The sequence below is a fragment of the Raphanus sativus genome, chromosome 7, assembly GCF_000801105.2.
Source record: "Raphanus sativus cultivar WK10039 chromosome 7, ASM80110v3, whole genome shotgun sequence".
NCBI lineage: Eukaryota > Viridiplantae > Streptophyta > Magnoliopsida > Brassicales > Brassicaceae > Raphanus > Raphanus sativus.
Genome location: NC_079517.1, coordinates 24,626,754 through 24,644,511, shown reverse-complemented (window position 1 = coordinate 24,644,511; position 17,758 = coordinate 24,626,754). Strand labels below are relative to the sequence as shown.

General features: G+C 41.8%; 1 protein-coding gene across 1 annotated transcript in view; it reads right to left on the bottom strand.

The window, feature by feature from the left end:
- Window positions 1-3,524: 3,524 nt before the first annotated feature.
- Window positions 3,525-17,758, bottom strand: part of LOC108815781 (BTB/POZ domain-containing protein At5g48510-like) — a 49,160-nt gene continuing 34,926 nt past the window's right edge. The window contains exons 4-6 of the mRNA XM_056991486.1: window positions 12,967-13,116; window positions 12,649-12,853; window positions 3,525-3,820 (exon numbers count right to left, since the gene is read on the bottom strand). Coding sequence (XP_056847466.1) covers window positions 3,525-3,820; window positions 12,649-12,853; window positions 12,967-13,116 — 651 coding nt within the window. The remainder of the gene's footprint in view (window positions 3,821-12,648; window positions 12,854-12,966; window positions 13,117-17,758) is intronic.

Genomic DNA, 17,758 nt, shown 5'->3' with positions numbered 1-17,758 from the left:
ATAGCAAAAAAAAAACAGTGAGCAACCCAAATTACGCAAAAACTTAAAGGACAGAGCAATTACAAACCTGTTCTTTCCTTGGACGCCTCTAGGTCGCTTAGGCGGAGGACCTAACTTTTGGATTAGGACATCTGGTCTTGTTGTGACCTTCTTTCCGACAGTTCGAGCATGTCCCCACACGACCATCTCGTCTGATTTCTCGCCGGATTCGCCTTATCCCATCGCAAATCACAGAGGAGAGAAATCAATTAGGGTTTGTTTAATATGGGGATTTCTGAGTTTACTAAAAACACGATCATGTTTAAATTATATTTAACGATGTTTAACGGAGAGTTAACATGTGATTTTTTTATTCCAAATTTGAGCAGTTAATGATAAGATGAGGATTAATTTCACGCAACCAAAACATGGGTATTAAAACTGCTGACTGCAATTAGTTGAGGAATTAAAAACCCATTTTCCCCTACAATCTATTTATATAAAAGATGGTTCTTTCTCTCCAAGTTGAGACACGTAGGCGTCCACGTCATAAATTTGCACTCCATGTAGCCGACACGTGTCATGGTCGACCAGACTCATTGTTTCACTAAATCCTATTTAATGGGTGTTTGATGGGTTTTATTCTGATAAGTATGCGTTTTGGGCTCTCGAAATTATAGGTTGTTGAGGCCCGAATATGTGAAATATTGCGTAACCGTAATTTTGTGAAACGAGGAGATGGAGATTATCTCTCCCCTTCGATCGGTGAATCCTGAGTTTCTCCATGTTATCTGAAACGATACGATTTATGGTCTTCAATACGTTGTTTTATCTGCGAGGCGGTGTATGTTCATTATAAATATATGTGAGTATTTCTCACCTTGGACTCATCTCCTCTTCATATCTCTTATAGTACACTAACGTGAAAACTATTTTCAATTTACTTACCACTGTATATCTTCTCCGCTCCTTCGCATTATTTTACTTTCTGAACGGATCGAGCCAGAATGGACTCCGGCGGCGGATTGCATTCCCGGCAATTAAATGGCGGTATAATCGAAATAACCCATCGGCGAAGAGGATTCTGCAGGTGGTTAAGGAGATGCAACCAAATCCATCTGATGATTTTATGTCTCTTCCCCTTGAGGTATATCACCTTACATTACTCCCTTTGAGATTTCGCGGGAGATGTTTGATTGAACCTATATTGTAAATGATTTACTACTCTCTGTGTCTGATTCAAATTCTGCTTCTATAGATCTAGAAATGGTGTTTGAATCAGGCGACCAAGGAGAAGTATCCTCACGTATTTACTAAATATGTTGGTTTCTCTCTTCATTGAGCACTCTCCTCTTATGGTTGAGATTTGTTTCTCTGCTCTTTTCAGAGAGCACTGGGATCAGTAGACTATCCAAAAGACGAGTGACATACACTAGCTACTAAATCACCAAAGACACCACCCAAGTTTGGCTCTCATGAACTTCAAAAACTTATTGATGAGGTATAAATCCCTCTAGACACCCTTCTATGCATAATATTTTGGTTAAGAGTATATGAATTTGAATAGATGTTTTATTGGTAATTTGAGCTATTGAGCCAGTCGAATATGGGATAGCATTTTGTCTTCATAAAACTTAGGAATAGCTTCTGATAATAATGGCTTTTAACCTATACATAAGGTCAAAAATCTCCAGCGTGTGTAATTGCTTGCATAAACAAGAGTATCAACATTACTTAACTTAGATCACATCTCTTATTTTTCTGCTTTTCAAAACATATAATACTGGTACAGGTTTCAGTTATTCTCAAAAAAAATGTACTGTCTATTGTTTCATGTTTTCTTTAAGTGATACGACCTATCTATTATTCATTTTCAACTTTAGAAATGACTTCAGTAATCATGTTCTCTTAATAGTTGCAGCAGATTCATCACTACATCCTTAGCAAAGCAACCGTTATTTGTGAGTAATGTGTAAGAGCGTTGAACGATCTTGCAACATGTTTTTTGTGAGTAATGTGTAAGAGCGTTGAACGCTCTTATAGCCTTTGCAAGAGTTTCTGCAGACTCATCATCTTTCTCATTCCTCTTCTTTCTAACAGTCATGAAAATCTCATGGATTGGTGAATAGAAATACTGAGTTATGAACAACTCATGTGTATCCTGCAAGGGCTTCTGACAGAATCAAGAGATCTGGAAACGAAAACCCTACCGCAAGTGATTATGATCTGTTGCAACATTCACATCCATTGGAGACAGCCACTGCACATGTTAAGCCTGCTTGCGACGGGAGCACTGTTGAGAGCTACTGGTTCTAGCATTTGAGTGTTTTCTCAAAAAGGCACGCAAGACTTAATTGATCAAGTTAGAAAGTTGATAATTTATATATGATTCCTTGACTTTATAATCAGATTGAATAAATATATGATTTCTCAACGGGCCTTGTGGTCAAGTGGCAATGGATGGGCCTGAGACGCTAACACGTTTCAGGTTTGATCCTCCTGCTATGCGAAACTAATTCACATTGTTCTGTTCACCTAACGCGGATATGAGTTCATGCTTTAAGACCCATTTGAATGCCCTGGAAAAGGAGTCTATCCGCGGGCTTGCGATTCCCCTGGATTCAACTAGGTTGAAAAAAAAAATTTCAAAAAAAACTAATCATTATTACACAGAAAGATATTTATCTTCCTACTTGGAGTGAAAGTATACATGCTAACGGAAATTAAAGTTGCTATTGTTGTGTGCAATAATTTGAAGTTGAAAGTGCTTTAATGACATACGCTTATAGCCGAATCTCCTTCAGAACAGTGAAGATATATTCTTTTTTTTTTTTTTTTTTTTGCTAACAAGAAGGATATGTTCTTTCTAAATGAAAAGATGTGAAAAAAGTTTAACTACAAGATTGAATGACATGAAATATATTTATTCAGATCATAGCACAATCAAATAAATGATATAATCGTACAGAAAAACTAAAAGTCAAGTTCTTTCAAATGGATCGTAGGAAATGACGTATCAAAATAATAAAATGAATAACAGCTTTTATGTTTATCTCTTGCAAATGCAAACATAAAGCACAAACCACAAATTCATATAAAAAATAATAATCTAGATCATAAGTTAAATATATCCCGCCCGTAGGGCAAACCGATCCTACTAACATATATTTATTAGCCGGCCAAACTAATTTATAGACTAAAATTACCCTCTTTCTCTCTCTATAGGAATAATAAAGTCATTTTACCTTTTTCTCTCCAAATTTTACTGTTTTTTCATCCTTGCAAATTTTATTGTTGTCTACTAGTATTTTCTATGCAATTAACTCTATGTAAATCATGATAGAACTTCTCTGTGATATTAAAATAAAATTGAACTTATCTGCAATAAGGAGAATGAAAATTCATAGAGACACATAACTTATTAACTAAACAATCGAAAATCAAAGAAATATTAGAAAGAAAAAGACGCCACAAGAGCACCCCACATGTTGACAATGTCTTCATTTCTTTTTTCAACATGTAGCTGTGGTAATGTAAGTCTTTTATTAGCAGTAATTACAGTAGTTACTACAGCTAGTACAGACCCCGCAGAAATTGTGACTTGGACAAGACAGAGAAGCCTTCATTATATCCCAGGCAAGGTTTGGGTTACTGACTACGAATAACTTGAAGACCTCAGAGCTAGCTATGGTATATATATTGGTTTTGACAAAAAGGAAAGCAGCTTCGTGGAGGTCATTGTCGAAAGGGATCTGAGCAAGCTCAAGGCAGTCAAGAGCATTCGACAGATCAAGAGAAGATATAATTTCGTTTCTGCATAGATCACGTAGATGAGGGATTTTGTAATACCCCGATTTTCTAAAATAATATAATAAATAAAAATTTCATAAAAGTCTCCATTTATTACTTTTCAAAAGTCAAACTCAACACCATAATCCAATAATAGCATAAATAAAATAAATCCCGGAAAATATCGATAAAAGCATAAAACCGAAGTCTAAAAATAAGAAATAAAACTCCCAAAGCACCAATCCAAAAGCAATCACTCCTGCTGATCAGCTTCACCTGAAAGAAGAAAGAAAAGAGGAATGAGCAACAGGGGAGTCACTCAGTGAGGCATGGGATACTAATCCGCAAACCACTGACTTGAGTACATAGAACTCCCGCTATGGAAGTCTAGCTCTAAAATGAACACACACGATGCCTAAAGCATCACACAAACACAAACAATGCGATGATAGCACACAGCTAATCCATACACCCCACATTTCCTCATAAGGATATAATACATACTCTGCGTCGCTAGTACAGTATGTCTCTGCACCCCCGCACACCATAATCTGCGTAGATATGCAAACGTCTCTGCACCCCGCCCACACACAAATCTGCGTCGCTAGCTCAGACGTCTCTGGGCCCCCGCACACCATATCTGCGTCGCTAGCTCAGGCATCCCCGAACCCCCGCACACCACATCTGGTCGATAGCTCAGACATCTCTGAACCCGCACAACACATAGTCCCTACTATATAACTACGTACATACATATATATATATCTCAACATTTATCATCAATCATCCAAACAATAGTTGAATCCTCTAGACCCCTAATTCCGGTTTACAAAGAATAAACTATCTATCAATCACGACTCAAACAGACTCAATTCATGTTTCGAAATCTAAACTACGATAGAAGAATTATATACTGGTACGGAGTTTACGGGATAGATCCTCACCTTAGCAATGTGGAAAAGTAGTAACTGTGAAATCCAACTGCTCAAACAGGCTCCAAATCTGAAATCAGGACGAAAAATCGAGTCAGAACGCCCTTCGAACGGTTAAAAACGGATAACCGGGAATCTGGTCAAAAAGTCAATCCGCTGGTCAAAGGGTCAACCCGGTCAACTCTGACCCAAGCCGGTCAACCCTTGACCAAATTGAAATCGAATTAGACCAATCGGTTTTCCTTAACAGGATTCGATTTCAATTAAACCAGATTCCAATCGATTGCCAACCGGTTTAATATTAACCAAAATCAATTTCCAATAACCAATCGAATTAACTAAACTGGAAATCAATTATGGCAAACCGAAATCAACCAACCGGTTTGACCAGTCACCAAGTTGACTCGCTGAGTCAACACGGCCGAGTCTCCGAGTCAACCGGCGAGTCACCGGCGACCGGTCACCGGCGGCGACCAAACACGGCGGTGGCTTACCGGAAAATCACCGGCGGCGGCGGAGGCGCGGCGGCGATGCGGCGGCGGACTCCCGGCAGCGAACGGACGGTGGTCGGCTGCGGTGGCTCCGGCGAACATCCGGCGGATGCGGCGGCGCGTGATCGTCACTCGCGGATCTTCTCCCTGCGCGTGTGGGCGCGTCGCGGCGGCTCTCCGGCTGATTTTTGGGCTCCGGACTCCTCTCGACGTCACGAACACGGTGGTGGTCTTGGATTTGCGAAATACCACACGGTTAGAGAGATACGATCGATTTATGAAACGGCCGAAAATAAAACTAAGGGGTGTGGCGGTTTCCGGGTTACCTTGGGCGGTTACTGGCGGTTCACTAAGCAATCTCGACGGTGACGGCTGAGATCGTGGCTGGTCGGACTCAGATCTACTCGACGGCTCAAAAACTGCAGAGATTCGACGCCTTAGACTTTTCTGAATAAAATAATGAGACAACCACTCTTTAAATAGTGTCTTACCTAGGGTTTCCTGCGATGGGCCTGGATCTTGATGTGTCAAACTTACTGGGCCTGGAAATGGGTTGTTACAATTCTCCCCCACTACGAAAGAATTCGACCCCGAATTCGGCTCCTGAACCGACTGTCCAATACCATCCTGAAAAAGCTCTGGATAATCAACCCTCATATGAGCCTCGACCTCCCAAGTCTCCTCCTGGATCCCATCTCTTTCCCAACGGACCTTGACCATACTGGTCATCACTCCCTGAACAGCTTTCACTTGACGCTCAACCATCTCAACTGGCAGACAAAGTGCAGACAAATTTTTACCAAGATCTCTTGGCGGCTGAGGCAAAATGAGCTCTGGCTCTCTCACAACTTTCCTCAAAACAGACACGTGGAAGACATCATGAAAATCTGACAACTCATCTGATAACTTCAGTTTGTATGCAACTTCTCCAATCCGTTCCAAAATCGGGTACGGTCCCATATATCTCGGTTTAAGCTTCTTTAACTTTCGAGTCTTAGATCCTCCCTGAAATGTTCTCATTTTCAGGTATACCAAGTCTCCCACCTGAAACTCCAAATCCTTACGGCGCTTATCAGCATAACTCTTCTGACGATCATGGGCTTCCTTAAGCCGAGTCTTGAGCATCTCAACTTGCTCTACCGTCTCTTGAACCATTGCTGGTTCTAAGTCTCGTCTTTCCCCCACTTCTGTCCAACAAAGTGGTGTACGACAAGGCCTACCATAAAGTGCCTCGTATGGTGCCATCCCAATACTCGAATGATAACTGTTGTTGTAGGCAAACTCTACTAGAGGTAAGTACTTTCCCCAGCTACTTTCCCAATCTAGGACGCAAGCCCTAAGCATATCCTCCAATGTCTGAATAGTCCTCTCTGACTGTCCGTCTGTCTGTGGGTGATAGGCTGTACTCATATGGACTTTTGTCCCAAGCGCCTTCTGAAAGGCTTCCCAAAAAGCTGATGAGAACTTTGGATCTCGATCAGAAACAATACTAACAGGAACACCATGCAACCTCACAATCTCATCAATGTATATATGCGCCAACTGCGTAGCTCCATCTGTCTTCTTAGTCGGCAGAAAATGAGCAGACTTGGTGAGTCTGTCTACAATCACCCAAATAGCATTCTTCCCACCGGTGGTTATCGGTAGTCCAGAAACAAAATCCATGGTCACCATGTCCCATTTCCATTCTGGCAATGGCAGGTTCTGCAACAACCCGCTAGGTACCTGGTGCTCAGCCTTAACCATCTGACACGTCTGACACTGTGATACAAATGTAGCAACATCTTTCTTCATACCAGGCCAATGGTAATAACGCTTCAAATCTCTGTACATCTTAGTGTTACCCGGATGGATAGAAAATTTTGAGTTGTGTGCTTGCTGTAAGATTTCTTTTCTCAACAACTTATCATCAGGCACACAAACTCGGTTCCGGTACATGTACATCCCACTCAAAGATGTAAGATATCCAATACTCTCAATCTCGATCTGCTTGACCAATGCCTCATCACTATCCTGAGCTCTGCGTATCCTCCACAATAAATCGGCCTGCTCCACAGCATCCAAACCAGATGTCTCTCCCTCTGCAGTAATAGCATACAGTCTGAGACTAGCAAGCGTCCCAGTCAGCTCTTGAACCTCCTTGGTTCCTGAAACATTGCTCTTGCGTCTACTCAACGCATCTGCCACAAGATTGGCCTTACCTGGATGATAAGTAAAATCCAAGTCATAATCCGCTAAAAGCTCCATCCATCGACGCTGCCTCAAATTCAGGTCAGCCTGAGTAAAAACATACTTCAAACTCTGGTGGTCCGTGAAAATCTGCGCCTTTTCTCCAAATACGATCTCCAGATTTTTAGCGCAAAGACAACTGCCGCCAACTCTAAATCATGAGTAGGGTAATTGACTTCGTGAGGCCTCAACTGACGTGATGCATAAGCAATAACATGACCCTCCTGCATCAATACACAACCCAAACCAGTACCTGACGCATCTGTATAAACCTGATATGGTATCCCCGGCCTCGGTAGTACCAAAACTGGTGTATTAGTCAGTCGCCGCTTCAGCTCTGTGAAACTTTCCGAGCACTCATCTGACCAAACAAACCTAACATCCTTGCCTGTCAACTGAGTCATCGGTCTGGCGATACTGGAAAAATCCTTGACAAACTTCCTGTAGTAACCTGCTAGACCCAGAAAACTGCGGATCTCCGTAGCAGTCTTAGGTGTAGGCCACTCTGATATTGCAGTAATCTTCTCCTGATCTACTGCAACTCCTGCCTCAGAAACCACGTGACCCAAAAATCCAATCTTCCTCTCCCAGAAGCTACACTTACTCAGCTTACCAAACAACTTATATTCCCTGAGCTTATTCAACACGATCCGCAAATGCTCCGCATGCTCCTCTCTACTCCGAGAATAAATCAAGATATCATCGATGAAGACAATGACACACTTATCCAAATGCTCGCGAAACACATCATTCATAAGTTTCATGAACGCGGCAGGTGCATTCGTCAATCCAAATGGCATCACTACAAACTCATAATGTCCATAACGTGTACGGAAAGCTGTCTTTCGCACATCCCCATCAGCTATCGCAATTTGGTGGTAGCCTGATGCCAAATCAATCTTAGAAAACCATGAAGCTCCTTGCAATTGATCCAATAACTCATCGATACGCGGAAGCGGATACTTATTCTTGATGGTCACCTTGTTCAAACCTCTGTAGTCGATACAAAGCCTGAAACTCCCATCTTTCTTCTTCACAAACAATACCGGTGCTCCCCATGGTGAAGTACTAGGCCTGATGAAACCTTTACTTAATAATTCCTCCAATTGCAGTTTCAATTCCGCCATCTCTGCTGGTGCTAAACGGTATGGAGCCCGAGAAACCGGTGTAGTCCCTGGCTCCAACTCAATAGTGAGGACATCTCCTCTGGCTGGCGGTGGTCCCTTTAAGGCCTCAAATACATCCTAAAACTCTGCAACCACTGGAATATCCTTCAACTCGGGATGCTCATCACCCTTATCTATCGAAATAGTCGCCAAAAATCCCTCTGCTCCTCTTTCCAATAGATCCTCAGCGTGCATCATGGAGATAATAGAGATCCCCTGATAGGCAGGAATACATTGGCATGTGATCTTTGCATCTCCTTTAGGGATGTGAACTCTTGCCCTAAGACAATCTATTACCACTCGATGCCGTGACAGCCAATCCATCCCAAGTACGACATCATAGTAGTCTAGCTCCATCTCTGCTAAGTCTCCACCGAAATTAATCGCACCAAGTAGAACCGGTACATCTCGATGAATGCCTGTGGTTTTCAATCTCTCTGCCCCAGCTGTGATAATTTGTTTTGTCTTCGGCTCGAAAACACCTCGAAAAGGCCAAGACTTAGCCAAACGCGAACTCACAAAGCTAATGGAGGCTCCAGTGTCGAATAGAGTGTGAGCTATCTGACCTCCAACAGAGACCGACCCTACACACAATTTTTATTTTCTAACTACCAAAAATAGCACCAAAACACAATTACTCAAAACATATGAATATGAAAAGATACGTACCAGCTATCGGCTCAGCTCCATTGGCCTCTCCTAAGGCATACACACGCGGAGCAATAGCCTGACGCTTGGCCGCAGGCCCCGTGGTCGGGCAATGTCTGGAAATATGACCCTGCTGGCCACAACTGTAGCAAACTACGGCAGCTGCTGGTGCTGCTGGTGCTGTCTGTGCTGCTGCTACTGGTGCTACACCCTGGCCACCCAATGGTCTCGTCCGACAATTCCTATGAATATGTCCAGTCTTTCCACAACCATAGCACTTGAGGTTTGGATCCCCAATCCTCCTCAGTGACTCTGAAGTCCTCCCGGTCCTAGGCTGAGTTGCCTTGGACTGTTTCTGCTCTTCAGCAAGACATGTCTCCTGCACAACAGCCTTCTCTACCATATCCTCCAAGCTGGTGAAATTAGCCATACTGCATCTGCCGCGGAGATCGACTCTCATCCCATTTAGGAACATCCTCATCAAGTCCTCATCATCGAAATGGGTACCAGCAAACATGCGAAGCTCTCTGAACTCATGCTCATACTGCCTGACGGTCTTGCCACCCTGGGTCAAATGCTGGAACTCATTCCTCTTCCGGTGTAAGGCCTCCTTGGGAAAGTATTTCTTGTCGAACGCAACGAGGAATTCAGCATAGGTCGGATAATCGTCCTCCTCGCGCATCGAACACACTCCCTCCCACCAAACTGCTGCATCCCCACGCAGATATAACTCTGTAATGTTAAGGCAAAGGTGGAGTGGACACTTGATAGTCCTCAAACACTTGGTCAGTCTGTACTTCCACTGGTAAGCTTCGGTAGCATTCACTGTCCCCCTGAATTTTTCCAAGTCCACGTGCTTCATCCGCCCCATGACTCTCATGAGGTCCTCATCAACTCCATGCTGCTCTCCCTGCGGTGGTGGAACTTGCGGGTTACCCTGAACCTGAACGGGGCACCCTGCTGGACATGAATCTGCGGTCCCTGCTGCACCTGAATCTGCGGACCATGCGGCACCTGATGGGCCTGTCCCTGCTGAGCTGCAGCCAACTGTCTGGCAACCTCCTGTGCAGCTATCCTGGCAGCCTCCTGAGCAGCCTGCTGAACTACCCCCTGAGCAGCCTGCTGTACCATCTGCATGATAGCAGCCTGATCGATCGGTGGAAACGCCTGCAGTGGAGGCGGTGGAATCACTGGCGGTGGTGGCGGTGGTGGCACATGCTCACCTCCACCCTCTCGAGCAGCACTGGCGGCCGGGTTACGAACAACTCTCCTACGCGGCGGCATCTGAAAGGAATAACACAAGAATTAATCACTGAGGAACTGGATACCAACGGTTTAAGGACGTAAGGCCAAACAGGAAGGTGCTATTTATTATTTTTTTTATTTTTAAAATCCCCCAATTCCCAAATTTTTTTTTTTTTTTTTTTTTTCAAAATCGTCAAAACCCGATTAAAATCACGTCCCACAAATCGCCATCCCGGGTCGGAGCCGGGACGGAACCCGCTCTGATACCAAATTGTAATACCCTGATTTTCTAAAATAATATAATAAATAAAAATCTCATAAAAGTCTCCATTTATTACTTCTCAAAAGTCAAACTCAACACCATAATCCAATAATAGCATAAATAAAATAAATCCCGGAAAATATCGATAAAAGCATAAAACCGAAGTCTAAAAATAAGAAATAAAACTCCCAAAGCACCAATCCAAAAGCAATCACTCATGCTGATCAGCGTCACCTGAAAGGGAAAGAAAGGAGGAATGAGCAACAGGGGAGTCACTCAGTGAGGCATGGGATACTAATCCGCAAACCACTGACTTGAGTACATAGAACTCCCGCTATGGAAGTCTAGCTCTAACATGAACACACACGATGCCTAAAGCATCACACAAACACAAAAATGCGATGATAGCACACAGCTAATCCATACACCCCGCATTTCCTCATAAGGATATAATAAATACTCTGCGTCGCTAGTACAGTATGTCTCTGCACCCCCGCACACCATAATCTGCGTAGATATGCAAATGTCTCTGCACCCCGCCCACACACAAATCTGCGTCGCTAGCTCAGACGTCTCTGGGCCCCCGCACACCATATCTGCGTCGCTAGCTCAGGCATCCCCGAACCCCCGCACACCACATTTGGTCGATAGCTCAGACATCTCTGAACCCGCACAACACATAGTCCCTACTATATAACTATGTACATACATATATATATATATATCTTAACATTTATCATCAATCATCCAAACAATAGTTGAATCCTCTAGACCCCTAATTCCGGTTTACAAAGAATAAACTATCTATCAATCACGACTCAAACAGACTCAATTCATGTTTCGAAATCTAAACTACGATAGAAGAATTCTATACTGGTACGGAGTTTACGGGATAGATCCTCACCTTAGCAATGTGGAAAAGTAGTAACTGTGAAATCCAACTGCTCAAACAGGCTCCAAATCTGAAATCAAGACGAAAAATCGAGTCAGAACGCCCTTCGAACGGTTAAAAACGGATAACCGGGAATCTGGTCAAAAAGTCAACCCGCTGGTCAAAGAGTCAACCCGGTCAACTCTGACCCAAGCCGGTCAACCCTTGACCAAATTGAAATCGAATTAGACCAATCGGTTTTCTTTAACCGGATTCGATTTCAATTAAACCAGATTCCAATCGATTGCCAACCGGTTTAATATTAACCAAAATCAATTTCCAATAACCAATCGAATTACCTAAACCGGAAATCAATTATGGCAAACCGAAATCAATCAACCGGTTTGACCAGTCACCGAGTTGACTCGCTGAGTCAACACGGCCGAGTCGCCGAGTCAACTGGCGAGTCCCCGGCGACCAAACACGGCGGTGGCTTACCGGAAAATCACCGGCGGCGGCGGACTCCCGGCGGCGAACGGACGGTGGTCGGCTGCGGTGGCTCCGGCGAACGTCCGGCGGATGCGGCGGCGCGTGATCGTCACTCGCGGATCTTCTCCCTGCGCGTGTGGGCGCGTCGCGGCGGCTCTCCGGCTGATTTTCGGGCTCCGGACTCCTCTCGACGTCACGAACACGATGGTGGTCTTGGATTTGCGAAATACCACACGGTTAGAGAGATACGATCGATTTATGAAACGGCCAAAAATAAAACTAAGGGGTGTGGCGGTTTCCGGGTTACCTTGGGCGGTTACTGGCGGTTCACTAAGCAATCTCGACGGTGACGGCTGAGATCGTGGCTGGTCGGACTCAGATCTACTCGACGGCTCAAAAACTGCAGAGATTCGACGCCTTAGACTTTTCTGATTAAAATAATGAGGCAACCACTCTTTAAATAGTGTCTTACCTAGGGTTTCCTGCGATGGGCCTGGATCTTGATGTGTCAAACTTACTGGGCCTGGAAATGGGTTGTTACAGATTTCGTATTTGTCAGCGGCAAGATAGAGTGACCGAACGTGTTGCTTAGATTTCGGAGAAAGCATCGTGCCATCATTATACATAAATTCAACAAAAGCTTCTAACTCTTCCTTTTTCATCTCTGATAGAGCGACTGTCTCGACCTGCTCAGCCAAAGTCTTAACCTCGGCCGATTCCAGCATCCTCTTAAACACCTCCGATCTTGATACCTATTAGATATCCAAACATATATAAGGGCCACTCACTAAACAGTAAACATGAACATTTCTGGTATTGATTCCTAGATCAGATGTTAGTAAGAGATCAGAGATAAGAAAGAGACCAGAATAAGTTTGTGGACGGATATAGCTGAAACGTCATCGTTGTCCACGCCTGCCTTGAGTCGTACGTCAACTTGCCATTGTTCTTCTAAGACCTTTGCAAGTCCACCCGAGAATTTCTGTTGGTTGGTTTGAGTTACCATAGCTATAACCTAACATGATCTTTTTTTCTAGTAAACCATAGTGGGTTATATAGAGAACCCAAAGACAACGGTCCAACTTCTTGGTTTTTTTTTACATTTTTGGAATGAGGAGAAACATTTATGTTTAGTCAATTAATACACCTGGAAGTCCTAAGGTCCGGCTGCACTCAAAGCGCTCCTCTCTTGGCAAATGTACCGTGGTCTATTTTGGGCGATATAAAATTGCTACATCTCGTCTGAGTGTGACACTTTTTGCAATTGCAAAAGCTACTTTGTTAGCTCCAAAATGTTCTACTTCTAACCTTTTCTTTCAAATCTTCCCATGAACATGAGAGTTTCTTCTTGAAGAGTGGGGGAATAGAAGATATTCTATTTTCTAAAAGTTTTATGGGTTTTTGAAAAAATTTCTGTGTTTTTGATTTTTTTTTTCAAAGTTTAAACATTTATTTAAATTAATATTTATTTTTAATTACTATAATTTGATATTTTTATCGTTTTATGAAATGTTATATATATACAACTTTTTAAAATCGATTTTCAATTTTTTTTTTCATTTCAAACAGTTTGTTTTTCTTTTAAAATAGTGATTTTTTTATTTTTTTATAAATTTTCAATACAATCATAGAAAGTAGTATTTGATCATTATTTTTTCATTATAAAATATCATCTAAATTTCACCAAATCCCATTTGATAGATGTTATTGACAAAATCCATATTTTCCAACAAGCTGCAATTTGGGAGAACTTATATAAATGACTAATCTAATAAGTTTGAATTTCATTTATAATTTGTAAATACTAGATCAATAAAAGGGCACTACAAAAAAACATGGGGTTAACGACTGCAATATATATTCGTCGTTAAATCGTCGTTAATCCCCTATATGACGAACTAACGTCGATTTTCAAATCATCATCGTCGTAACATGATAATCGTCGTAACATCGTCGTAAATTTATGACGAAGTGGAATAGTTTTTTTTTGTCAGCAACTTAAAAACAAACTCATATAGACTCTGTGAACCAACTTGATAGCTCTGCATCTATATGGACAATGAACAACAGCTGCTTCCTTGCACTGTGTGCTTGACTGTCCGCCCTTAGCTTATGCGTCTTTGGTATATAAATGAGGTCCGAATTGGTGAAAACTTTTATTCAAGATCTTTATATCCTCCAAATAACTTGCAAAGGCTGGCCATTCATCTGGTTCTGAAACCATCTTCACCAACTATGAACAATTCTTTGCAAAAGTAACCGAAGACTGCATGAGATTCCACATACATTCCATTGTCCAAATGAAAGATTTTATCTCCGAATGGAGTGGTCACTGATTCGATCTTGTATTCCTTGCTCCCATCAATCCATCAAATCTTCCAGAGTGTTATACCACCCTTGGCCTGACTAAGATTCCCCAGTTTTCCATGAACCATCTGTATAGTACCACCTGCCACGGATCAACAGTATCGATCATGTTACTGTTACTATCCCTGAATCTCCATGGCGCTCTGTATAATTGAATTATGTGTCTCAGCCCAAAGTATAGATTCTGCCAATTACAAGGTCTTTCTAGGATCAATATTCAAATTACTGAAAACTTTGTTATTTCGTGTCTTCCAAATGTACCATATAATCCATGCATATTGATGATCTTCCAATGCCGGAGAAACTCTCCAGAAAAATGGTCCATGTTTGTAAATAATGATGTTGGAAAAAATATCTGGATTCGAAGGAATCCTAGAGAGCGCCCATACCTGAACTGCCGTGGACATTCAAAGAACACATGATTTACGGATTCCTCCGGATCTCCCCATCTTACACAAATTGTATCTCCTTGTATTCCCCTTGATTTTAAGTTCTTCTTGCTTTTAAGTTCTTCTTAATCGCTATGCATCCTGATACCAATTGCCAAAGAAAATGTTTCATCTTCGGTGGGCACTTAACTTTCCAACAAAAAGCTTTCAAAGGATCAACCGATGGGCCTAACGCTGGTACAAATCTTTCCTTATCCGGATACACTCTTTCTACTTGGTAACCATATTGAACAATGTATCTCCCATTATTATATAGTAAAATGCTATCCATCACGATCCGTATCTGGACTCTACTAAGGGGGATACTTTCAATAATTTTAACATCTTGAGGATCCACTAGATTTGGAGGGCCTGTAAATTCCATGTCCTCGAGTTCTCATTGATGAGTGACTCCACTGTAAGATCCGGATAAATATTATGTTGATTTTTCTTTGCTGGTCTCAGGTGAGTGGATGGAAGTTAGGGATCATTACATACTGAGATAGATGATCATGATCTCACCATTTTGATTAGTCATTTGCTAACCAGAGATCTAGCTGAAACGATACTGCGCCATCCATAGGATGACGAATATGATCAAATTGGTTCCCGAGGTGATGCATTCCTGAAGTACCGACCTTTAAAAACTCGAGAGAATAAAATATTTGGCTTCTCTATTAGTCTCCAAAATTGCTTTCCAAGCATTGCTGTATTAAAACCTGTGATGTCTTTGAATCCCAGCCCGCCTTCCTCCTTAGTATTACATAATTTGTCCCATGATTTCCAATGCATGCCGCTTGTGTTACCCTCTCGGCTCCACCAAGTGCCACTGCGCTCGTGAGCTTCTTGGTCACTGTTTTTGGTAAGCGGAAGCAAGACATTATGTGGTTTGGCAAAACCGTTTCACAGATTTGATGATAACCTCCTTTCCTCCCTTACTGAAAATTTTGAAAGTCCATCTGTTTACTCTATTATTCAAACATTTAGTGGAATAGTCTTTAAATCGCCGTAAAATAATTCGACGTAAAGTAGACATAATATTACGACATCATATACAGTCGTAAAAAGGCCATAAAGTTTCATCGTTAGTTTGTCGTAAGTACGGTCGTAATTTTTTTCGTAAATATCAGGTTAAAAGGACGTAAAATTTACAATGAATTTACACCAAAATTCGATACGAACTCGTCGTAATATTTACAAATATTTTACATATGCTGTCGATGTAAACTAGTCTTAAATTTTGACCAATTAATGAATAAAAAATATTTTTTTTTAGATTAAAAATTCATAAAAATTAAATTATTTAATTTCAAAGTTAAAATAAAAACCTAATACATTGAAATATTATAATATCCAAAATATATCCCAACAGAAAAAATCTAAATATTAAGGTCATCCTGAAGCTGGGAACTACGGTGCTCAGTCCATCGCCCTAGCTCTTCCTTCTCTTCCGAAGTGCGGTGGGGTTTATGGTCGAACATACCTCCCGCCGTACATCTGCTCAAGCCTCGGGTTTGACTCCACAACGAGATCAAATATCGACGCCATGGCCATAATTTGGGTCATGTTCTCCGCTATGACGGTGTTTGCAGCCGTCAAATCTGCTCGAAGCTGAGCATTTTCCTCCCTTGCAGTAGCCCGACCTGCTCTCGCCCCAGGAACATCGTTCACCGAACCGATCCCGACCACTCATCCTCTTTTCTTCGGACAACCTGTAATTAATTAATGCATTTGATTATTAGTAAATATATATTATAAAATTTAAACATATTAAATGTAATATAAAATTGAATATATTACCTGTTCAAAAAATTTTCTTGTTAGACGGTCGACAACTGACCGGTGCGCCATCCGGATTTTGTTGCGACAACTGGGTCTAGACCTCTTGGATCCGATCCTCGACATCATTGTGGATCCTTTCTGCCCGAGCATCCACGAACGTTCCATCATTATATTGGTGTGTCTTCTTGTAAATTCGGGAAAGAGATGGCCTATACAATAAACTTTAAAGTTAAACATGCACGTTCTCATTAATAAATAATATTAACTATTTAAAAATAAAGAAATTAATAAAAAAATAAAGAAATTAATAATTAGCACTTACCATCTGTAGATCGACCCAGGCGTGTGGGATCTGTCCAGAAGTATGGGTAATGGTAAGTTGCCTTCGGCATCAGGTGTCAACCGGGCTACCGATCAATTGTTGGTCATGTGAATATTGCGAGGCCTATTCCAATAGATCTTCAGGCCTGTCCAAAAAACCGCATCGCGATCAGAAGGTGGTTTTTGCAGCATCCCCTTATTACCTCCACTTCTCTCTTCCAGTCGCACACATTGTTCTTAAGGCGGAGCATCACCTTAGCGTGGAACGCCTCCTTCACTCGCTCGTTCACGCCAATAGACCAATTCCATTTTTTTGCTGCCCAAAAAATTCATTAAATTATATAAATAAATTGAATAAATAGATGAAATAAATTTGGAAATTAAAACTTACCGCAAAACACTTGAACCAAATCCTCAGAATGTATTCTGGTGTAAGACTCAAGGCCAGATGCGCTTCAGGAAAAGTATGATTTGATGGTCTCTGAAACGGATCGTCCAACGCAATTGTCCGTCTTAAACCTGCAAAATTGACGAAAAATAAATTAGATATATAATTATGATAAATGAATATATATAAATCTGAAAATAATTACAAATATATTAAATATTACCAATAAGTAATTCGGTGGCACCATCAAATCTGGATGGATAACTCCCGAAAGCAGCAGCAGGAGCTGGGGCAGCATCTAGAAGAGGTGACTGAGGCTCCAGAGGAGTCATAGACGTGGAGGAGGCATAGACTGCTGGACGTCGTCCGCG